General features: G+C 40.3%; 3 protein-coding genes across 6 annotated transcripts; 1 reads left to right on the forward strand and 2 right to left on the reverse strand.

The window, feature by feature from the left end:
* lrrc59 (leucine rich repeat containing 59) lies at positions 1–3,891 on the forward strand. 3 transcript variants are annotated; one of them, XM_040039218.1, is made up of 8 exons: positions 1–196; positions 313–451; positions 609–668; positions 1,029–1,187; positions 1,483–1,587; positions 1,675–1,747; positions 2,971–3,162; positions 3,344–3,891. In XM_040039218.1, exons 2-8 carry the CDS (start codon positions 350–352, stop codon positions 3,625–3,627), a joined length of 975 nt encoding a protein of 324 aa, XP_039895152.1. In that variant the 5' UTR covers positions 1–196; positions 313–349; the 3' UTR covers positions 3,628–3,891. The 3 variants fall into 3 exon arrangements, with proteins under 3 accessions (XP_039895152.1, XP_039895153.1, XP_039895151.1); XM_040039219.1 differs by having other exon boundaries at positions 342–451; positions 3,347–3,891; XM_040039217.1 differs by having other exon boundaries at positions 3–196; positions 342–451.
* Positions 3,892–7,881: 3,990 nt separating this feature from the next.
* nat9 (N-acetyltransferase 9 (GCN5-related, putative)) lies at positions 7,882–10,907 on the reverse strand. 2 transcript variants are annotated; one of them, XM_040039342.1, is made up of 6 exons: positions 10,719–10,907; positions 9,736–9,845; positions 9,507–9,647; positions 9,315–9,374; positions 9,053–9,147; positions 7,882–8,961 (listed from the first exon to the last, which is right to left on the reverse strand). In XM_040039342.1, the coding sequence occupies exons 1-6, from the start codon at positions 10,793–10,795 to the stop codon at positions 8,812–8,814; spliced, it is 633 nt and encodes a 210-aa protein (XP_039895276.1). In that variant the 5' UTR covers positions 10,796–10,907; the 3' UTR covers positions 7,882–8,811. The 2 variants fall into 2 exon arrangements, with proteins under 2 accessions (XP_039895276.1, XP_039895277.1); XM_040039343.1 differs by having other exon boundaries at positions 9,736–9,864; positions 10,719–10,832.
* Positions 10,908–13,200: 2,293 nt separating this feature from the next.
* syt15 (synaptotagmin XV) lies at positions 13,201–17,291 on the reverse strand. The gene is made up of 8 exons (XM_040038853.1): positions 17,185–17,291; positions 16,908–17,100; positions 16,116–16,258; positions 15,519–15,811; positions 14,798–14,965; positions 14,598–14,706; positions 14,269–14,451; positions 13,201–13,668 (listed from the first exon to the last, which is right to left on the reverse strand). Exons 1-8 carry the CDS (start codon positions 17,189–17,191, stop codon positions 13,529–13,531), a joined length of 1,236 nt encoding a protein of 411 aa, XP_039894787.1. The 5' UTR covers positions 17,192–17,291; the 3' UTR covers positions 13,201–13,528.
* Between the last annotated feature and the right edge of the window lie 6,551 nt (positions 17,292–23,842).

A 23,842-nucleotide genomic window follows, 5' to 3' on the forward strand; every position in this document is an offset into this window, starting at 1 on the left:
CTTCAGTATCTCCGTATTGTCGCTCAGTTAGTGACGTGGATTTTCATTGAAGCAGTCAGTGCTGCCAGAAGCAGTTTCTCCAGCCTTAAAGAGCACTCCTTCTAACGCATTTTAACCACATTTACAAGGTGAATCCGTCGCTCTCTTTCGTCGTGTTTCACTTTTTAACACAGTTGTGCCGCAGCTGTCGAAACAGGTGAGCAGGTCGCGTAAAATGTTCAAATTGCAGGGTTTTCCTGTTGCTAGTTCAGAAGTATCTGCAGTAAAAAACTACAGAAACTGGCCACTCATGTCAGTATTTCTTTGTCACAGTCCCTGTGATGTGTGTTTACTCACCACAGACTCCAGGATGAGTAAAAACAGCAAAGTGTTGAACCTGAAGGATAAAATCAGTGGGAATGAAGTGGACCTGAGCTTGTGTAATCTCACTGAGGTGCCAGTCAGGGAGCTGGTAAGTTACTCAGCTGCTTCAAAGCATACTGTAGTTTTACACTCACCGTTACTCTGCTGTGGTTTGTTCCCATTTCTGTTTCTTGGTTAAAATGTCTGTTAAATAATTACCTGCCACTAATGTCAAACTTGACTTGTAATGTGATGTTTTCCAATAGGCCCTGTTCCCCAAAGTAACAGTTGTGGACTTATCTTGTAACAACATTACCTCCCTTCCTGTGAGTATTGAACACTCAGATTAAACATTTTGTTTGTTTTTTGATCAAGTTGATGCTCCTAATAATACAATTTCTTGCAAAGACTGTTTGTTTGAGAAGTTTTAGAGGTCAAAATTATTTTATCTTATTAGGTAATTGATCATCTTCAAGTGTTTTAAGTATTTCTTTGTCTTAGTTACTTTTTCATTGTTTTAAAAAGTAATCACTCTTGCTTTAGTGAAGTATTTTCAGTAAGTTACATTTTCTGAAACTCTGGGAGTGACAAGTTGAATTACCCTGCATGCATTCAAATGTCTTAATGAATGAGCTGGGATGTTTATAACTGCTGTGTGTCTCTTTGACTGGGTTATCCTCCTGCAGCCAGAGTTCTGCAACCTGACCCACCTAGTGAAGGTGGATCTGAGTAAAAACCAGCTGACCGGTCTCCCAGATGACCTGGGGAACCTGGTGAACCTTCAGCATCTAGACCTGTACAACAATAAGCTGACAAATCTGCCAGTGAGCTTCTCTCAGCTCAGGGTGGGTGTTCTTTGATAGATGTGCATCCATTGTTTAAGTTAGCCTCATCCAGCAGCCTTAGCTTAGCATAAAGAGCTAAATTCATAGCCAGAGTTTGACCTACTGGATGTAAATCTCCTAAATCTCAGGAAGACGCTAGTATATGTTTCTAAACAAAAATCCTTTGCTCTTTTGTTAACCTTTGCTGCTGATAACTTGCTGTTTTCTTACTTTGTAATTACAAGGTGTGAAGCGTGTGGTTGTTGAGGTTCCCAAGCTCAGTTTTGGCTCTTTCTGTGTGTGTCTTTGTGTTCAGAGTCTCAAATGGTTGGACCTAAAGGATAACCCACTGGAGCTTGGCCTGGCCAAGGCAGCAGGAGACTGTCTGGATGAGAAACAGTGCAAACAGTGCGCCACTAAGGTGACAGAGAGAATGACGAGTCAGCAAATTGACTGATGATATTACCATAAATGCGTCCAATACTAAAGATCGTGGGGTTTTTTTTAGGTTCTGCAGCACATGAGAGCCATTCAGGAGGAGGTCGATCATGCTCGAGAGAAACGACTTTTAAGAGAAAAAGGTAGGCAACATAATCATTTGAGAACTTCAAAAAAGTAATAACTAGGAGAAAAAAAAGCTATTTTAAACTAACAAGTATACTGTTGCATTTGGTTGAGAAAACTGTTTGATACATTAAAAGAAACTGATTTGCAAAGTGGGGTCATATCCTCCCCAAGTGTTACAGGAACATATCTATCCTGTGTATCGTCCACACAAACAACACATTTTTGAAGTTGTGTGAAATGTAGCGGAAACTTCATCTGTAGCTTTAAAAAAACAAATGCAGTGGAATACAGTGAAGTTAAGTATTTCTTACTGAGATCCAGGGTTGTAGAAATGATGAAAAAGCACATTTAAAATGCTCTGCGTATAGTAAGGAAACTTAGATGTTATCAACCATTAGTATTCACACCGATTGATGTACATTAATGAAGCACGAGTCTCACTGTGCCCTTGGAACAGACTATAAAAGGATTTGAAAATGTTGACTGAATAAAAATGGAGGATTATAGAATTAATACTACAGAAGTGCTATTAAAACAAAAAACCCATAAAACAGGAAAAATAATAATAATAAAAATAAATAATAAATGAATGAATAATAAAAAATAATTCTGATGAAAATGTGGGACTTTGAGGGTGAATTCTATCACAATTAATATTGTTCTTACTATTAAAACACTGTGGTTAAAAGTTGCAGTGACACAGAATGATTACATGTGTAAAATAAGACTGCTAGTACGCTAGTTTATTTTTACACAGGCACAAGTATGTTATGTTCCTAGTTGGGGGTTTAAAACACAAAAAGTCTAAATAGTGTGAATCTAAAAAGCAGACATCAAGACAAATGAAACAAGGAAAACTATACTTACGACTTTACTGTAAAGTGTGTTCATGAATTCATTCATTCAGTCATGCATTGCTCCACCACTCAAATCTATCATTGTTAAAAATCTGAGTTTTCAGTTAGATAAATGTATTTAAAGGTTAGTGCAGACTCGCACAATAATTTTGTGGGTTGTTTTTGTTCTGGATTATTTGAAAAAGTATCGCAAACAACAGACCGAGAGGATCGTTGTTAATGGGAGTCTTGTTGCCGCTGTGAAAAGAAGTAAATGCACTTCATCTCATTTATGGACAGCAGGAAAAAGCTCCCTGAAATACAAGCTTATAATGTCCCAGCAAGAATAAATCTGTGTAATTGCATCTCTTCTGGCCACATTTCCTTCATCCTTTAATCAGAGCTGGAGAGGAAGAGGGAGGCGAAGCAGAGGGAGCGGGAGGCCAGAGAGAGGGAGGCTCGCAAACGGGAAAAGGCAGAGGAGAAGGAGAAGAGGAGGAAAGAGTACAATGCTCAGAAGGCAGCACTGGCTGCACAAGAGCAACAGAAGAAGAAAAGTGAGGAGAAGAAGAAGAAGAACGGACAGGCAGCAGGTGGTAAATCTATTGAAATAGAAAGTATTCGTATCTATGTTTGAAGACTTTATTCAGCTTGTAACAGGCCTTTTCTTTTTTCCTTTTTCTTTGAAATGCACAAATCACTCAAAGTGGTCAGAAAATCTTTTATTTCTGGTTTGACGAGTCACTCTGATATCAAACATGTGTTTCGTTACAGCAGATAAAAAGGTCGCTGTGGAGTCTAAGCCTAAACCTCGCCGTTCTGTCATTGGTCTGATCTTCAAGCTCCTCCTCCTGCTGCTCGTGGGATTGGCCGGAGTCGCCGCTGTCTGTCGCCTGACTGACCTGCAAAAGGAAGCTTTCTGTCTGCCGATAAACGCCGCAGTGGACGACGGCCTATCCTGGGCCAAAGAGCAGCAGATTGTGCTCAGACAGCTGGTGCAGAATCTGTCGACTGCAGCGAAAGAGTTTCTCGAATCCACACAAACATCTAAGAACTAAATACTCAAGCCTCCATCAAAGCTCAGAGCTCCAGGTTTTCCACTATCACCTGTGAACCAAGGGATTTTGTGTGTTTGTTTTTTAAATATGAGAAATCATGAGTCTCATTAAAGTGGGTAACCCTGCATCTCCTTACCATGTTTGTGATGCTGGGGAGGTGAAAGGTCTGTACAGATAAATGACAATGGAACAGGTGTGAAAACCATCTTAAATTCCTATGGAATTGTCTCTCTTGTACCCTCTTTGTACTACAGTGTGTTTTTTTTTAAAAAGAAGAAGAAGTAATCATCTTAAATGTCTCCCTGTCGACCATGTTTTGCACTTTGACCAGCAGCCAGCTGGTTTGTTTTCTGTGCATTACACGGAGCACAGGCTGGATTTGAGAGACGTTCAGTGAAGTGTCAGGGGGCCCTGTCTGTGCTGCACCAGTCACATGTTAGCTGCCAGTCACCGTTGTCCATTTGCCAGTGTTAGATTAGGCAGTCTGAGCATGTGCAGTAAAAGCTGTGTCAATACAAAGCCTTTCCAGCCATATAGTCAACCCTCCTTAATTTTGCACTTTGGAGTCCAAATGATAGAAGTGGATTTTATGTTGTCACAGCTTATATCCTCAGCCGGTAAAACATTTTCAGTCACACGAATACCAAAGATATCAGAGGTAATTAAGAAAAAGTGTCGGTATTATCCAGCAGAGAGCAAAATCTCTTGTTTAGTACATCCTGTTTCCTGCTTCCAGATCTTTAACAAGAGCAAAAATCCCCTTTCTGACGGTGTAAAGTTGCTTAACCACAAATCTAATCCCGTTTAATAAAAGAAAAGGGCAATTTCAACAGCACATCTCGGTTTTTCTGCATAATAAATAAATGCTGCTGTAGTACGTGCAAGAAATCTGTCTGCACAAATAAATAAAGTGTAATTCATTACTTTGATGGTGTATGAATGTCATAGGAAGAGATCTTTATCAATAGGAAAGGATGGCCTCCATCCAGTGGCCCAACAACCATCTTCCAAGATTGAATTCGATGTCTTCCATTTCACTATAAAGCTCTGTTTCCTTTATGTGCGTTTATAATAAACAAAACCAGCAAATCAGAAAACAAACGTTTACCTTGAAAGCTCAATGTGCAAATTTAGAAATACTAAATAATTTCAGTTCTGATATAAATTAAAGCTCAGCCAATGCTGATGATTCTAATACAACAGGTCATTGTAAACTTGATAACTCTTTTTTTTTTTTCATAAATCCTGCACAGATTGTATCATTTCATAGATTTTTCCTGCTTCCCAACTGTGAGTATTTTTCGCAGACCTAATTTTTCAGTAACAATGTACAAACTGTAAATTTTGTCTTTAAACTGGACTACCAATAAACAAGCTTTGCTACTGTCGCAATAAATGAATGTTTAATTCAGATGCAGCGGTGAAGGACGAATAAAAATCATTCAGATATTCTGTTTCAAACCTCTTTAGTTGTGAATTTCATTCATTTTCACTTTATTGAAAGAGTGGTGTGCTGTTTTTAAAAGCGTGGCATGTCTATCTATGTCTTTCTAACCCCCAAGACTGCTAGTTCAATGTGCATATTGAATTAGCAGTGTAAATAAAAAGCCTTTTTAAAAAAAATCTTGTTTTTTGTGTAATTTTCCTGTCGGCATAATTAAATGTGCTGCAAAACATATTTGGCTCGTATATTGTTTGTGACAGAATAACACCTTGGTGACAAGAAAATGCCGTCAATAGGTTCAGGTCTAGTTTTGTCATTGTTAATGTGAAATATAGTGTTCAGTCTCTGCACTGCCATTTCATGATATTAGCTGCAGACAATAAATGAAGGCAGGACTCGTACTATGCATTTTTTTTTTTAAGTTCCATCTCTCCTCTGCTAATTCGACGTATTTCAGCTTTAGCATAGCATTCAAAATAGTGTTGAAGGTGATGCAATATGGAATAGAAGAAATGGTCAACATCCTGGTCATTTATGTAAACGCTGACACGTTTCTTTAGTTATAACCCCAACAAGTTGGATAGTTGGCTTCCTGGGTTTTGCAGTTTGGTGAAATGTTTAACGTTGTTGTAAAATGTTGTGAAACATAAAGTACTCAGGTGATAGAGAAAGTAATAGAGAATCAGTGTGTAATGAGCCTGAATGTAGCTTCTCTGGAGCTTCTGACTTTATTACATCAATGTGACAAACAGGTGGAGCCCATGTGATTATTTGGTATGTTATATGTTAAAGCACCAGGATGGGCTTGGTGGTGAAATGCAGCTTAGGTGGTCAAAAAAAGAACTATAATGCTCATATTCAAGTTACCATTGATGATCATTGTTAGTGTCTAAGAAAACATCTTGATCCACTTTTACAGCTGCACTAAGACACCTCAGAGGACTCTGTGCTGTTAGAGCCATTCTCCAAAACTAGACTAAACCTAAACTAAACGAGCTAGAAATTGCAAACAATACCACAAACATTACTCAGAATGCACTCCTTGGACAATTGAAACCTGAGACTATAAACCACCTAATATGACCAACAAAGCGTTCCGTTTTAGCTGCCGCTGCCATCCATTAGCTTTTTGTCTAATACGACCATTTTGTGTGAGTGAAGTCTGGGAAACCACAACAAATACGATTTTATAAAAAAAAGAAAGAAAATGGGTGGAAAGTGCCTCTAGTGGCGGTTCATGTTTCCTAAATCTGATTTTTCAAAATAGGGTTGGAAGGAAATTCAATTAAAGGTTTGGTGTCACAACTGAAGTTAATGTAGCAATTCTTCAAAAAAAAAGAAAAGAAGTACCTCTCAGTTCAAGTCTAACAAAACAAGACTGAAAGAAATCATTTCAGTCTTGAACAATCATTCAAGCAGCCACACTTCAATCTGATTTTCGTTAGGTCCATGTTTTTTGGGAGAATTACTTTTTTGGAGGGTAATTTTGAAAAAAAAAAGTACATTATATCACCTGTTTTGGAATTTTTATATATCTTTGATTTCAAGTCTCAAACTTGATGGGGAAAAAACCTTTCACAGGTCAGCAATCAACAGATGTCTTTATAAAAAAGGAAATCCTGACAGTTTAAGAATCATCTGGATTGTATTCTTCAATAGCCCAGTCAGTCACATGATCTGAACCCAGTGTAGCATGCTTTTCAGTTACTGAAGGCCGAAAGACCCACAAAGAAGCAGAAACTGAAGGTGGATGCAGATGAAAGCGTGCATTTCAATCACATCTCTGCTCTTTGATATGAAATCCACTGTGGTTGTGTACAGGGACAAAAATCACAAATATGACATGTCCAAAAACTTATGGACCTAACTGCAGGACTGCCTTAAGGTGTAGACTAGCATTAGCTTGTAGCACACTTGTGCTAATATCACATAGTAATGATACGACTTAACTGAAGTTGATGAGGAGAAGAGGAAAATTTTAATTGGTTTGTTAGTTACGATCTTATATTCTGCTCTTCTCCCCTTTTCTGGGAGGCAGTGGGGAGGTGGAGCGTACAGCCCGATCCGGCGGGGAGGTCGGGTAAGCCAGATTGGGCGCCCCCCTTCCGGCTCCCCTCTCTGCTCTCTCCTATCTTGTCCCTTTTGTGTTACTTCTCTCTATCACCTTTTCTACCCTTTTGAAGAATTTAGGCTCCATAAATGCTAAAGAGGTAAGTATTATTTCTCAGTTGCAGTGAATAGATAGAAAATAAACTGTAGGAAACTAAACAGAAGAAAGGAAAAGAGAAATAACAGTTTAACATAAACCAGTGACACGCTCTAGGGCCTGATCAACCCTGGCAGGGCCTCCTTATATGAGGGTGTCTAGTGATAATGGCCGAAACACCCGATGAATCCAAGGTCCACTACTGACGATGTGTCCTAAACTTTAAAATGATAATCTAGATCAGATCTCTAATCCCTAAACCTAACCAAGGAAGGAAAATGGCAGATTAGCCTGGGTAAGACCGAAAGTTGAGGCACAGAACGATGTGTACTGCTGGTAAAGTTTCTGGGCTGCCTTTCCTCATGACAGCCATCCCTCAAGAGTCTCTCCATCTAAAGCAATGCACTATCAGGGACTGTAACATCTAGTCCTTTTTCCTGAATCTCAAGACCTCATGAATGTCTGTTGTTGACTGAATAGGAGGACAGTGAGATTTAGGAGTATGAAGTATGAAAATAAACATGGCAATAAAGCTCCCGCAGCTGGCATTTAATGTTTGACACCAACCAGTTTTCAGCAACAAAATTGAGAAAAATATGTGACATTAAGAGGAATATGAGACTTTAATGTATAAGAGATGTGTAAATAACACATTAGGCTGTGGTTTTTAATGGCTGTGCATCAGTAAGAGGAAAAAAAGCTCTTAATTTCATTCTGGGGACAGAGTGAATAATTAAAAAGAAGTAGCGCCTAATGCTGCTGAAAGCTGGTGACTAAAACCATCAGTTTGGTCCAATTTGAAGTTTAGTTTCAAAAAGTCAGAACTGGTCAATAGAAATACTGAACATAAAAACATCACCTTTCAATTTTAAGTGTAAATCTTCTCCAAACAAAGGACACCAAAGATATTAACTTGGTTTATAGATAGAGAAGCACAAATCTTTGCGTTGGCAAGTGATTTCTAGTTTGCTAAGGTGGTACACAATCAATATAAAGTGAACCAGCTCCACTAGAAACATCAGCCACAGCATCTTTCATTTCATTTTACTCCTCGGGTCGGAGATGACAACGGTTAAATCAGTGTCTCGACTACAGTACACGATTTGATACGTGAGGATGAAAGTTTGATGTCATATTCACACCTATGCACTTGTTTTTCAACAGTGTTCAGGTTACAATTTGCAGGTTTTTTCCTCCGCAAAGTCCAACAGCCAGCAAGATCACGCCAAAACCACCAAGACGAATTCCACAAACCTGGTGAAGCGTATCCAAAAAGGAAGAACCCATTCAACTCTATTGTGAATCTGGATTTCCTTATTTAAAATTGTATAATGCGGTATGGCTTTGTCCTTGTCTTCCTCTGTTTGTCTTATAATCAGAATTTTTTGCCACTATGTGACAGAAAATAACATTTCTTGTGACTCGAATACAGAATTCTGTTGCAAGTTTTCAGATTCACATGTCATCCTGTCACATCATCCTGCTTCACAAGCTGAAGTCTTTAGAAGGAGAGTGAGAAGCTCAGTACAGAACCTCACTGTGAGAGCAGTTCAGGTCCGCTGCTGCAGGTCTGTCTGTAATCTCGTTCCTTCACGTGAGCTGCATCGTCCAGCAGCTTCGTCCGAACGGACTCATCTACCGTCAGCTCGAGTGTCACCTCTTTGAACACTGCACACTGCGACACCTGCAGCAAGCAAGACTTTGTATTGAATTCCCAAACAAAAGGTTTATTTTATAGAGCATATCCACAATTCCACACAGTGAGATCTGGTTACCTCTTGGAAGTGGAGCTTCTTGAACATGGTGATGCTGACCTGGTTCTCCAGCCCGATCTTTGCTTGGAACTTTCTGACCCCGAGTTTGGTGACTCCTGATGGAGGAAAACACGCTAATCACCACCATAAAATAACTGTTTTTTACAAATGTAATGTAAAAACTGTACTATACTGTCTACAGTACTTAAAAAAAGGCTGAAAAAAGCTTTCATTTCCATACAGAAATCTTTAAAAGTCTGACAGACTGTTCTGGCTGCCTCACCATAGCACATCATCATACGTGTCACCTCCTTTCCGATGCCCTTGCCTCTGTAACTGGGCTCTGTTAAAAAACAAACAATAAAAAACACTTCTTCTTTATCACAGAATCAAAACAATGTAACAACTGAACAAAAAGTCTGCACCGAGCATGTAAAAATGCACTGGTTACTCTCTTATAGATGTTTTTAAGAACCTGCTATCATGATCTCCAGCTCAGCCAGCGAAGGGTCTGTTGGATCAGTCAGGAAGATGTTGACATCTCCCACCATGCACTGCTCCTCCTCCACACTGGAGTCAGCCCACCGCTGCTTGTCCAAAATTATGAACGTGCACTCTGGAAAGGCAACATAAAAACACACAAACACAATGAAAATGCTTTTCTTGGCATTGCTTTCCTATCATGTCTACTGACGGCTCCTCACTGTCGTCATCTTCCCTCCAGCTCTTCTGCATGTCGTACTCCTGATCCAGGGTCAGCGGCTCTGAAGCGGTCAGCTGCTGCAGCTCCGGAGACTTCATCCACTCATGATACCTGGATGAAGTTAAACTCACTAATAAACACGCCCAGGAAATATGAAATAACAAAGACAGCTGGTTACTATGATCAAACTAAATTACTCAGAAATTGAAACATTTACTGTAATAATAAAAAATAAATAAATAAAGAATGGGTTGAGAAAAATCTATTATTGCCAGAATTAATTATGAACTATATGTTTTAATACAGATATGATATGGGAGGTATTTGTGATTTTGCTGTGAAAAAGGCTATAATAGAAGACAGCTGTGGCAGATATGCATCTTGCTTCTGGCTCAACCTGTTCAGGAGTTCTCCAGCTGGCTATGTCAATAAAACTGCTGCATGACAAACTATTTAACTAACTTTTACAGCCACACTCACATGTAAAGAAGCATCCGATGGAAAAAACATACGATGAGCTGAATGAGAACTCAGAGAAAAACATCTGCATGACTGTGCGGCTCAGTCATTTTATTTCAGTGTTATATGACAGGTTATCTCTAACATTAATTTAGGGGGATGAACAGTTTAGAAACACTCTTATAGTGCAATACATCTTAACGAGTTGCAACACAATAGTTAATAGTGCAAAAGCAGAGAAAAGTCTAAGATTATGCCTATTATGATTACTAAAGACAAATAATGTGTCATTAAGCAGTAAATATGACCTGAACGGATTAATCTTTATTCTTTGTATTGCCTTTCCTTGTGCAGTTGTAAATGCTATTGTAAACAAATGTTTTATACTTAGCACTAAAAGACTGTCACATAAAGAGACACACACATTGTAACAAAATGTGGTGATAAGAAGAGGAATAAAAGGGGGAGAGGACAGTAAACAGCTGTGATGCGGGGATCGCTTCCACTAACAGCTGTTCACGTTACCTGGGCACGTGGTTTACGTTGTAAGGAACCAGCACGACTCTGTGTCCCTCCAGTAAAGTGTTCTCGTTTATCTTCATGGCATCAAACCGCTGATGAAGCTGTAATAACTTTAAAAGCGATCCACGTTTCTGCTCAGACACCGCTTCCGCATACACGCTTCCTGCAGCTGCGCACAGGAGTCACACAGACAGGAGGCGCCACCTGCCGGACAGGATTAGGAAGCACGAAAGGCAGGGAGGTTTTGTTTTGTTTTTTCAGAACTTTATTTGAAATTGTAAAGTGAACAGTCAGTCATTCCAGTTCAGTTTGTACAGTAGACATTCAGGGCAAATAAGAGTAACAAAAAGCAATACATTGAAAATGAAAATAAGAGGGGTAAATAAATAAATAAAGAAGAAAAAAGGGATGTGACAGACTTCATAGTAGCTTTGTGCTTGAAAATTGTATCTGTGACAGCTCATTTGTTGAAAATTTCTGGATGAATTTCAATTAATGATAAACCTTTTTAATTTGAAGTTCATTTAAGAGAGTTTAAGTAATATTCAATTTCAATTAAAAACAAACTAAATATTGGGATTGAGTTTTGAAATTTACATTTATGCATGTGGAATTTCCCTAGTAAGATATTAAGATTGACAATGGCACATAATTTATTTTCTTTGGTTTCAAAGTAAGTGATAATGTCCTTCCAGGGAGTTTAAACTTCTAACACTAACCTGTGACTCATGGATGAACTAGTCATGTGCTTACACATAACAGACATTTTGGCAAAGAAACTATTTTAAATGATTTTAAATTGTATACAATTTTGTAGCATTTTTGTATCAAGATATTAGCATAAAACCTCCATGATGTACAGTGTGCCCTTAAGTTTGAGGAAGCTGGACAGTGTGGACAACTAAAGAAGTGACAGGTCTAACCAACTATCAGCAGCTTCTGAAAGTCATATTCTTGAGAAATATCCCAAACAAATCAATGAAAGACCTGAAACAGGACCTGAGAGATGCATCAGGCCCTTCAGTTCATCTGTCTGTTCACCCTCAGTGGAAAGGTGGCTGTCAAGAGGCTAATCTCTAGCGAGGGGAGATGGGGAGAAAAGGCTGAGGTATCCAAAATTAGACAAGAACTGGACTGAAAATCAGTGGCAACAGGTCTGATGAAGTGATGAATCCAAATGTACATTTTTGTATATTAAATTATTATCAGAGGAGAGCGGTACGACAGTGAGTGTCTACAGCCATCTGTGGAACAAAGCTGAGGCTAAATCATGGTTTGGAGTTGCATGTCAAGCAGTGGCGTCGAGAATTTTAATTTGCCAACATGTAATACCATCTGGAAAGGACCGTGTCTTTATTTCTGAGCAATGACATTGATACCAAACATATTGCCAATGCAGTAAAAGCATAGCAGGGTGAAAAACACACCTGAACGCTACCAGTCATTGATTGGCCTCCTGCAACATTATTGAAGCAGTTTGTTATCATCTTGACATAGAACAGAACAAAAGGAAGCCAACATCCAAGTAAGAATCTCCTGAATCCTGAAGATCTGTTTCTGAAGACTACTGAGATAAATTACAAGGAAGATACCTGAGAGATTTCAGGCTGTGTAGAAGAATAAAGGCAGTCATACCAAATTTTGACTTTAGTTAGAATTTTCAAATTACAGCATTTTCATCTATGTTTGCACATATTTTAATAACTTGCTGAACCTATTTCCCATTTTCTTTGTAAAACACAAAGAAAGGATGAGTGGCTCAAGACTTTTGCACAGTACCGTAACGATTATAAAAGTTTTTTCTGTTTTTCTAAAGAAAAGAGAAAAAAAAGAAAAAGTGACTATCCCATCCACTTATTTGTAAGATTTTTTGTAATAAAAATAATAATTATAATAATTACAATTTGTAATAACTAGTCATTTTAAGATGTAATATAGTATAATATAATGTAATTTTAAAAACACACAAAAGAAAATCACGGAACAACAAACTCAAGACCATTTATCCCAGCTTGATATGGCAAGCATGCCTCTTTCTAACATTGCTACACACACGATGCACTCTGGAGTTCACTCGGAAAGATCTGAGGATAAATCATAGAGGTTGAAAGACGAATAATAAGCAGGAACATGAGAATGTTTATATCAAAGTCTATATTTTGTGTTTGGCTGCTCTTATGTCACATGTTGGTGGTTTAGACTGAAAATATCTCTACATTTGAAATGCTTACAAGCTAAATAAGACTTTCCTACACAGGCTTTAAGATGATCTATATTAAAATCTGAGTCTTATTACAGCATTTTTATTAAACCCTATCATCTAATTGTTATGTTACATAGTTTCTCACATTAGAATTCATATTCCTTTGTTTTAAAGTAATACATGAATCTTCAGAGAATTGCACAAAAAATGTTACTGAAACTTGTAGGAGCCCAAATATTTATTTATGTATTTATTTATTTATTTTTCACCATTTGGGGGCAGCAAAAACTCAACTTCGTGCTGATCTGATGAATTTAAATCCAGTTTTTTTGAGTTCTGATTTGTTCAATATCAGCTACAGAAGATGACACCTGAAAATACATTTGCTAAATGTTGCACAGCAGCAGCTGAAAACAACACTTTGAGAGCAGTGAACGAAGAGAGTAAAGCTACAGGTCAAAAAACTAAACAATGAGCTTTTTCTCGGCTTTTTTCCTTTGATGTATTCCAGAGTTTCCTGTAGAAATTTTTCTTAACAAATGGTAGATGATTGATTCATACTTATTTTATTTCGTTTTTGATATCTACTCATATGAGGATGCTTTTAGCGTTAGGTGGGTCTGCGCAGTCCGTGCCACAGTGTGACGGGCTCAAGTGCCGTGTTGACCATGTCTATCCAGTGCTGCAGCTGAGGACCCCTGGAGTACATGAAGGGACCCAACACCACCACTCCCAGAGGGGTCGGAGGTTCTGAGAGGAAAAGAAACAGAACCAGTGAGAAATGTTATCTTCTGAAGATGCTGTTTTTTACTTATTTTTTTTAATAATAAATTCCTAAGAGGAAACATTTTTAAAAAGGGAAAAAAGAAGTTTTTTTCTGTTACACATAAACTTTGAATAAGAACCTTTATTTCCAATGGACAGTTTGTAAAAACCCATAAAGCATTAAAGACAAATTAACAGTAATGCCAAACCTTGGACTCTCCAGACTGATAACATTTTATTAAATATGATTATACCTCTACTAATAAACAACTCAAAAAACTCAATAAATATAAATAATATAACTATAAACAAGAAACATGCTTTTCAGTATACTTGGAGCTTTTCTAACATTTTACTTCTTTAAAAGAAGCCCTAAAACACTCGACATTCTTTAAATGTCAGGTAGGTGAGGTCTTATTGTTATTGTCAGAAGTTATATGTCAGAAATTAAAATTTTAAAATGACAAAGATGAGTGTTTGATGAAAAGCTTTTAATGCCTATCTTATGAAACACTGACACATTGATCATTTCCATTAATCTCCAAACAAAGTTTAGATCTGAAGTTCAGCCCGTCCAACAGTCACCTGAGCGGACGCTGCTCGGCTGCTGCAGCTCAAACCTCACGCAGGCCTCGTCCAGGTGCTGAGGTCGCAGTTTAAAGGTCGACCTGAAGTTGAAGTAGGGGTCATTTTCACCTTTCACCACACAGCTGCGCTTCATCTTCACCACCTGAGTGTGCTTTTGTAAGCTCACCTGGACACACACACCTTGGAAACACACACACAGGTGCTGTATTACCGGACATTCCTTTGGTCATAACCAGATTTATCTCATACTTTCTTTCTTTTGTAGATAAACAGTGGATTTGTGTACTCCACACAAGCTCCATCCACAACCATAAATCACCTCGTACCTGCGTCTGTGAGCAGCTGTATGCCTCGAGCCCTCAAAACCACCACTGAAAGGCGCTCCAGGGACGTACTGTAGCTGAGAGATATCTGCGCATCCCCCAGCTCTGAACACTGACAAGCACAGCAATCATGAACTTTTAGCTTTGCACTCATGTGCAGTACGGTGTGTGTGTGTGTGTGTGTGTGGTTGTTTGGTGTGTACCTGTGGGTCTTCCTCAGTCTCAAGGTCTCTCCAGAGCACCCTGCCAGCCTGACCGAACTCCCCCTCCAGAGAAAACAGCACCCTACCCACCACATGGCGTTTACCATCCTGCTCCACACTCAGCACACACACACTCAGGGTGCTGTGAAGCACACGCAACGCTGACACCTGTGGAGCCAATGCACTCATTCCTCAACATCAAAAAGCAGATTTCATTTATCCACAATATTTATCTGAGCTATGACCTCAGAGTCAGTCTTTCTCTGTGTACTGAATGAACTCTGATAAATTGTTGTTCTTAGTATTTAATCACTGCAGAATGGGAACAATACTGTTGCCAATACAGAAATTAGACCTTCACCCATGATTCTGAAGTCAAGTGTGAAATTGCACAGACTGCGTTCAGTTTTGTTGCTCCTAACTCCCAACGCTCCCTTTAAACTTTCAGAGAATGATATCCTTCAAGCATTTTATGATCATTATACTAAAAATTAGAAAAATCTCTGTGCCCATCTGACCCTCCATCTCTTCTTCCTCTCTCTCAGTGGGTGTATTACTCGGGACCTGGGTATCAGTATTTGTCCCCTTTCACATCTCCAGTCAAAACATTATAAAAACATAAATGATATCAGCTTTAAATAAAAGTTAAGGAAATCATTTTTGTCTTCTCTTTTGTCTCTAACTTCTAGATGTGAACTTCTGGAAACTTTTCTGCCCTCACCTGGAAAATGAAGCAGTCGGTGAACTCGGGGTCTGGACCCGTGCCCCGGGCCTTGGCTTGACGGGGCCGCCTGTCATCAGGGAGAAGTCTGAGCTCCACCATCGTGACGTTGCCATGGAAACGTGGAGGGAGGTTGCTGAGGCGGAGCAAGAAGACCATGAGCTGTTCGCTGCTGTGTCGATACTCCACGGTGAAGCAGAGGCGGGAGGCCATGCCGGGAGGGGGGGCCACCACCTCATTTAGAGGAGGTACAGAGTAGAGACCAGCCAAAACCGTCCCCACTGGGTACCAGCCTGAAGGAAACAGCAAAATATCACAGTTTTTCTTCAACTTAATGAAAGCTATGTGATACTTTGGTGTAATTGTCAGGCCCAGGGCTGGCCCTGTTGGTTTGAAGGAGTGTAGGTGAGCTGGTCCCCCCCAAAGCGCCACATCTGTCCAGACTGAAACGTCTTAACAACAATAATATCTTCTTCAGGTGATCGTAGGTGAATGCTCTTATTATCCTCTTATGTTTCCACAAGCATACAACCAGCACCAACAAAGTGGCTCTAACTGTCTTGATACGCTGTCATATAAAAAGAAGCAATGACCTACTCCTCACTGAGAGCGACCCACGATGAGCCAGTACGTCCCGCTGGGGATCCTCCTCCTCTTTCTTGTCCTGCTCGTTATTTTTCCGATCTCCATGGTTTTGTGTGATGAAGCGAGGTGGTAGAGTGAAAGCGATCTCACGGGGCCTTCCACACATAGAGACAAATAATATTAAATGAGTGTTGAGTGGTGCTGCAACTGCCTTTAGCAAATAGCTGTCAGTGGTCAGAGATGTCAGTAAAATTCTGACTAAATTCCTCACAAACTGAAAATAATAGACGCTCTCGTTCGCACACAAAAAATCTTGGAAAAAAAGGGAAATATGGGCTATTAAACAACATCTGTTAAAAACTAGAAACAAGATCTAACAGATAAAGACTTAAACATATACTAGCAAATAGAAGATATGCTGGCTTTATGTCGTGAAATACATTTTTAATCTTTAGTCTATAAAGATTGATATTTTCTCAGTACTCATGGGCCCAATCTCAACCCAAATTGTTATAGTTTTGTCACTGAGTTTTAGTGTTAGTGTGCTGGCAAACACCTGCTGAAGAACTCAAATCTGCCTTAATGATTCCTGCTACAGGAGGTATCTCCAGGACCACACAGATTCACAAGGACAAACCAATATGAGCCATAGTGTAATACTGGGAACCACCTGCAATCACTGATGAGGACCGTGTGATAAAGCGGAAAGCCTCTGAGTCTTATTAATATGTAATATTTTTTAAATTAATAAATTAATGCTTCAAGAGCCCGTATGTAGATATTTTATGTAAAATGCTCACTAACGTGGCCCAGGAGCCCTGAGACACCAGGATCACTGGAGCAGAGCATGCCGGGACTGAAGGCACTGCAGAGAGCAGCTCTTCATACTGCATCTGCTCTTTTTTCCTCCTCCTTAGGTAACACACTATCAGAATCAGCAGCAGCAACAGCAACAGGACACCCATAGACAGACCAACAGCAAGCTGTAACATGTGATCTGAACAAAACACAAAGAGGAGGAACGATAGGGTGTAATACAGGTGTATCACAGGCGGTAGGTTTAATCTAGATTCCTGCTCACCAGCCATGAAGAGGTCAGCTCCAAGACGTGAATAACTTTTCTTTCCTTGTCAGCTTTGACTCAGACAGACTCACCAGGAATGAAGCTACTGCTTAGCATTCATTGTTAATGTGAGAGGTTACCGTTTGTGACTCCGCAGAGCTGTGAGGGTGCGACACATCTGGCTGGTTCCCATGCTGTTATATGCATGGCCGGATTAATCTCCTGAGGACCCACCGGGCAAAAATTTGCCGTTGGGCTCCAGTGGAGCCTCAAATTAATTCTAAGTTAAATTAATTCACCAAACAACCAGAAACTAACTTGAGCTTTAGAGTGGAATTTATTTGTTAATTGTTTGCTTTGCATAAATTAAAAGATGAAACATTTAATAAATGGTTTTGTCTCATTTTTTCCTTGCAGAGAGACATTTTTTTGTTGGGTTTGATGGTGCTTTCTGGTTTTAAGGATTTATTTTTGTTCTTGTTCATTGTCAGAACTGACAGTCTTTTGTGATCCAGCTTAAAGACTGGCAACTACTGGCATTCATTAACTTCCTTAGTGAGCCATTGCTTCAGTTTTACACATGAAGGTCAGTTTCCCAACCATGACAAGCACCCAGTCATGCAAAATTGCAGATCTGGAAGAGTGTCCTTAAAAAACGTCACGAAAAAAAACCCTGTTAATGTCATCAAGCTGTTAGCTATGTTGTGGTAAATTATTCTTAGAATAAGTCAGGATATTTTGGTCTCAGCTGCATTTCTCTTGTTTGTGTCTCTCTTACTTAAGTGCTGAAGTGACTCTGCTGCATCACATCTTAAAACAAGAGTATGTCTTCTGTTCTTTTGATCCTTTATTAGACTTTGAATCTGAGGGAACTTGTTTTATTCAAAGAATTATCCAACCTAGTGTCACTGGGGGCTCTGTAGTACCTCATAGCTAATATAAGAGTAGCGACAGTAAGGTCCATGAGATTTTTGATAATGGCAGGATTTTTGTGATTTCTCCGTACACCTCTACAGTTGAGTTTAAATCAAACAACCAGTATGTGACTCCCCAGGCGCCCTTAAGTATTCTCAAGGGGATAAAAAGCTGGTCCAATGTTCCAGCACCAGGACAAAAACCACATTGTTCCTCCTGAATCTGAGGTTCAACTGGTGAACCAGGGATTCATTTCGGAGTGACTGTAGCTCAGGAGGTAGAGCAGACCATCTACTAATCAAAAGGCTGGTTGGTGAGTCTGCATGCCAAATACCCTTGGGCTAGATACTAACCGATTATCATTCAAAGTATGAATGTGTGTGAATGTCAGATAGAAAGCACTTGTGCATTTATGCAGAAAAAGCACTTCATACTCAAAGTATAAAGTGCTTTGAGTGCTCAAGTAAAGTAGAAAAGCACTATATAAGAACCAGTTCATTTACCAATAACTATTCAACTCTTCTCCAGCACCCTGCCTCAGACTTTGCCGGGGGGGGTAGACATCTTAAAGATGGGAACCACCACGCCAGTCTTGGATAACCTTATCTACCTTATCTACCCCAGGGGCTCTGCCACTGAGCAGTTGTTTAACTGCATCAGTAACCTCACCCCAACAAGAAGCGGATGGTCACTCTCTTTCCCAGATTCTGGTTCCATTGCAGAAGGCAAGGCAGTGGGATTGAGGAGTTCCTTAGTGTTCCTTTAACTGCCTGATTACATTCTCAGTTGAAATCAGCAGCATCCCACCCCACTATATACAGTTTGATTAGAACATTGCTTTATCCTGAAATGAAGATCTTGTGGAAGGGGCCTCTGCACTGCCCTTAAAATGTGGTATCAACATTCATGGTATAAGAAAGGTGACTGATTTTAATGAAAACACCCGACTTTACCTTTGTAACCATTAGGAGCTCAAAGTTTCTACGCATTCTGTAAAATATATCTCTCGAATGGTTGACTTTCGAACATAATTAATTTAAACATCTATATGATTTCTTTTGCTCGTACAATAGTCTGCACACACATACAATGGTGGTCATGACAGCTGGCCTGACCTTAACTCAGAATCAAAATAAGCCACTTGCTTACCCACTGATCACTTACACACACGCATTCATCCACACGCTCAGACTGCTCAGAGATTGGACGGCAGCTAATAAGATGACCGTTAATCTTCTGGGCTAAAGGTAGAGTAATGGCCCCCTCTGTTTCCCCCGCACGTCAACATACCAAAGAACTCAAATTCACAAAAGGAAATCATCACATTTACACCGATGCCAGCTTCAAATGAAGTCCAGCTAAGACAGAGAGGAAGATTAAGCTTGAGCAAATTGACAACAGACAGACACAGAGTGCGAAGCTGTGGGTTGTTTTAATGCTAGAGACAGCAAAGGTGATCTTATTAAGAAGTGAGGGAGGAAGAGAGGGGAAGGAATGAGGGGAGGAAGGAAAGACACCATTTAGGGCTACCCGCTCTGTGGCATGGCAGAGGCTAAAACAGGACATAACTTGTGAACTTAAAGGTAGGACTTTACTATTTGTTTTTTTCTGTCTTATGTAATACTGTTTTGTTTATGTGAATAACCATTATGGGTAACTAAGAGTTTATGTTGTGCAGATTAGGTAGTCTGGGTACCATCGGGTCAGTTGTGGTCTAAATACTACTAGGTCAGTTTGGGACAGAGCTGGACAGAGTAGTGAAAGGTAGTGAAATAAGAATGCAGGCTTTTTTTTTTATCAGAAATAGTAGCATTATAGTTATGAATCATGAATGAATAGAAGAAAAAAAGAGGAAAAGCACGAACAAATCAAAGATTTAAAAAAGGTTGATTGTAATTTATTCTAAACTCCACCATCCACTGTAGTTATCATTCTTTGTCTCTTTCGGGTCTTTGTTAAATGAGTCCCAAACAGGCTTTGTAGTTCCGTCTCAAACAATTTACCCTTTGTCTCGTTGACCAAATAATCTGGATTGTGTAATCTTATTTGGCTAATCTGGAGTGCCTGCGGATGTGTGGGGGTGAGCATATACGTGCACTCAGTGCGAGCATCGGCCTTCTCATCCAAGTCTTGGCATGCATTTCCTAAACTGTTGAATTTAGTTTTAGTAAGGTGGTCAGATGTGATGTTTTCAATAATGAACTGTATCATGTGACATTATTACAATCTGCAGCTTCCCTTGACTCTATGGAGCTGTACAAGTATCAAACTTGGTACCTGTAAGGGGGCTAAGCACATAAAACTAGAGTTACACCCACTACCTACTTTTTTGAGTGGTTAGTTGGGGAACAATTTCTCTACCTCTCTACTAGAATCAAAATAAGCTACTTATTTTAACCTACATATCCATGAATTTAAACTGTAATTTGAGTATGACACCATAAATAATACACATTGTTCCAAACAACCTTAGTCTGCTATGCCTGCAAATAGCTTTCTGACTGATGACTAATGACTTTTACTAACTGAATGTTTAAATCATCATAAAAGTGTCCTGACATCACTGCACAGAGTTGTTAATTATTGTTGAAAAATGTTTGATTAAGAAACACACACAAGACTAGTTCAATTCAATTCAATTCAACTTTATTTATACAGCACCAAATCACAACAACAGTTGCCTCAAGGTGCTTTGTATTGTAAGGTTGACCCTACAATAATACATACAGAGAAAAAACCCAACAATCATATGACCCCTGTGAGCAAGCACTCTGGCGACAGTGGGAAGGAAAAACTCCCTTTTAACAGGAAGAAACCTCCGGCAGAACCAGGCTCAGGGAGGGGCGGGGCCATCTGCTGCGACCGGTTGGGGTGAGAGAAGGAAGACAGTAGTTTCAACTATTTATAAGAAAAATAATCAAAATATAGTAAAGTGACTTTGATTGAGTAATCAACAGGGTATTTAGTCATGTGTAAACTATTACGTTGCAAAAATAACCTTCCCAACAATGGTGATGATAGTGTATGTCAGTATTGTGTCATAGAAGTGTTGCTGCTTCCCTCTTAGTGGCCAATACTTTTGCATCAGTGAAAAACAGTGAATTAATGTTAAAAGGTGTGTCTTCCCAAACAGGTCAGTGCCGTTACCATGGCGAGGGCTGGGCGCCCTGCATCTGAGAGCTACCAGCCAGCTTGCTTTTCTGTCAGTCAGTCGCTCTCTTACTCCAGTGGAGCTCCAAAGGTGGAGGATGAAGATGATCAGGCACCGATTTTCTCCCTCTCTAAGAGCTCCATGGATGTTTTAATGGCTGCAAGTCCGCCACACAAGCGTGATCCAGCGTGGACCAGACTGGACCTGAGGCGCAGCTCAAGCACAAACACCCACTATGAGCAGAACTCCGTGACGCTGCAGCCGCTGCATGCTTACATGTGGCAACACGTCAACACCACCAACAGCCACCAGTTAGCATCCACAACCAATAATGTTGACATCAATAGCTCTCCTGCTCTCAGCGAGCATTGGGTTTCCAACATGCAGCGATGGAGCGGGTGTAGCGGTAGCACACATAGCCGCAGCAGCACTCCAGACACAGTCATGTCACGCCCCTCCAGTCTCATCCATGAAGCCACTTGTTCTGCAGCACCAGATTCTCCGATGTCCAAACTGACCTCTCCAGAAACCACACCCTCACCGTTCATCTCCCCGCTCAACACGCCTACTTTACCACCTGTACAGACTTCTTCTTCACCACTTCCACTGAACTCACTGCAGCAGGAAGATTTACTAGAACCTTCACCTACATTCTCATCCCCAAAGATTGACAACTCTTCAAGCTTTCAGTCCCACTCTCCTGATACACTCCAGTTCACCAGCACAGAAGATGAAGGCTTCTTGGAGAATAATTCCCTTTCATTTCAGTTCCCTTCCCCAATCCTGTCCTCTGTTAGTTTAGATGAAGCAGGAGTGTCTTCAAATCCCGAATACCTTGTTGATGATGTGATAGAACCGCTGTCCAGCCCTACAGGAATACTGGAGGGTGAAGAAGCAAGAAGCCCTGTGCAAATGCTTAGCTACCTGACACCTGATTCTCCAAAGCAGCAGTCAAAAACAGGACCATCTGTCTGCTATCTTGAGCTGCCGTGGCAGCCAGAACAAATCTGTGCAGCAGGTCGAGGTTGGGGGTCACCACTTGTCTCTTCCCTGAGTGACTCACGGTTGGGTGACACTTGCAGGTGCTGCTTAAATGCCAGAGAGGGCACTGAAAGGGCCATGAAGGTAGAGGTGTTCAGGCAAGAAGCTCCAACGGTGTCACGGCCAGAAATGGCAGATGCAGCTGTGCAGACGGTCTCTCCTGTTGGCTCATGGTGGGACCTCAAGAGGAACATTTCCACATCCAACATGGGGTCCCATTCTATCTTGGGCTCACCACCTGGATCCAGACTGAACCTGAAGGCTTCAGCAGGGTCTAACTCCAATCTAGTATCAGCATCTTCCAGCATGTTCCCAGTTAGCAGTGCAGAGGAGGAGGAAAAACAAGTCGAAGACCCTGCATTGGAAGTTACCTCTGTTTCTTCACATGATCTGGAGAGCAGGAGGCCGTGTCTGAAGATTCAGGCAGAGGATAGGGATGAGCTAGGTGGAAGGAGGAGCAGTATGAAGCAGGTGCAATGGGATGAGGATGGTATGACATGGGATGTTCATGGGGCATCTGTGGACCCTGAAGAGTTGAACACAGCCATACTAAAACATCTGGAAAGCAAGAACAGCCCAGAACCGCCAAGACGTTCCTCAAAGAAGAAGAAAGCACCTAAACCTCCTCAAAACCTTGATATCACTGTGTCCCCTAAGAATGAAGGAACAGCAGAAGCAGAACAGGGTAGAGAAGAAGAGCAGGAAGAAGGGGGAAATAAGATAGAAATAGAAGAAGCTTCACAGAAAAAGAGCACAGCAGAAGATGACAAAGCAAAAGAAGATGAGCAAGAGATTTGTGGAGAGGAAGGCAGCCACCATTCTAAGTCCCCCTCATCTGGGAATGAACACAGCCGGAAGAAGAGTGTGTTAAGGTCACTGAGGAGGCCAAGATGGTGTGGAGCCTCCACAAAGGCAGATGACTAATATAGCTGGCTAAATTAAATCTATGATAACTAATTAAATCCTCAGGTTGCACAATATTCATAACCTCGGATTGAAGCTGAAAAAGTTTCAGAGTTCTGTTCAGCTCTATTTTAGACTTTCTGTCAGCATGTTTTCTGTTATTAGGTACATCTTTCAACAGGTGCAACATTAGTAATGTTTTCCTCTCTCACTGGTATTCACTGTTTAGTTGAAGATAGATGTAACTCTGCTAAAGTTTTCATAAAAGTCAACAGTCATCACTAAAACTTGTTCCTGTAGATGTACAATAAAATATTGGTGTCCATTGCTGAAATTCTTTGGTTTGTGAGTGATTACTACAAATGAGCAACACAATGGACATAAGGATAAGAAGTGAAGGGTAAGAGTTTCTATGTGCAAAGACATGCATTTTGGGTTCATTCGTCATTCTAAATTGAATCTAAATATTTTTTATGTGTCTTATCGAATTCACAGCCTCAAACATCTGTGAGACCCAAGTCGGGATATTTTCCACACTCTCCTTCAGACATACTCGTACTACTGGAAAAACTCTGTTGTTTAGGTCAGGGAGTTTCCTTGATGTAGCCTTTAGCAAGGCAGTACACACGTTGTCCACTGGTTGGCAGTGAATGCATTATTATTCTC

The sequence above is a fragment of the Simochromis diagramma genome, unplaced genomic scaffold (assembly GCF_900408965.1).
Source record: "Simochromis diagramma unplaced genomic scaffold, fSimDia1.1 OVJJ01000402.1, whole genome shotgun sequence".
NCBI lineage: Eukaryota > Metazoa > Chordata > Actinopteri > Cichliformes > Cichlidae > Simochromis > Simochromis diagramma.

Coding starts and splice junctions, on each gene's coding strand:
- nat9 (XM_040039342.1), bottom strand. CDS start 10,795: ATGAAGATAAACGAGAACACTTTACTGGAGGGACACAGAGTCGTGCTG. Junction 9,648..9,735: donor CTGGAGGGAAGATGACGACA/GTGAGGAGCCGT, acceptor TTGCCTTTCCAG/AGTGCACGTTCATAATTTTG. Junction 9,148..9,314: donor ACGTATGATGATGTGCTATG/GTGAGGCAGCCA, acceptor TTCCTCCATCAG/GAGTCACCAAACTCGGGGTC.
- syt15 (XM_040038853.1), bottom strand. Junction 14,966..15,518: donor CCGACTGCTTCATTTTCCAG/GTGAGGGCAGAA, acceptor TTGGCTCCACAG/GTGTCAGCGTTGCGTGTGCT. Junction 13,669..14,268: donor GCCGAGCAGCGTCCGCTCAG/GTGACTGTTGGA, acceptor TTTTCCTCTCAG/AACCTCCGACCCCTCTGGGA.
- lrrc59 (XM_040039218.1), top strand. CDS start 350: ATGAGTAAAAACAGCAAAGTGTTGAACCTGAAGGATAAAATCAGTGGG. Junction 669..1,028: donor ACAACATTACCTCCCTTCCT/GTGAGTATTGAA, acceptor ATCCTCCTGCAG/CCAGAGTTCTGCAACCTGAC. Junction 1,188..1,482: donor TGAGCTTCTCTCAGCTCAGG/GTGGGTGTTCTT, acceptor CTTTGTGTTCAG/AGTCTCAAATGGTTGGACCT.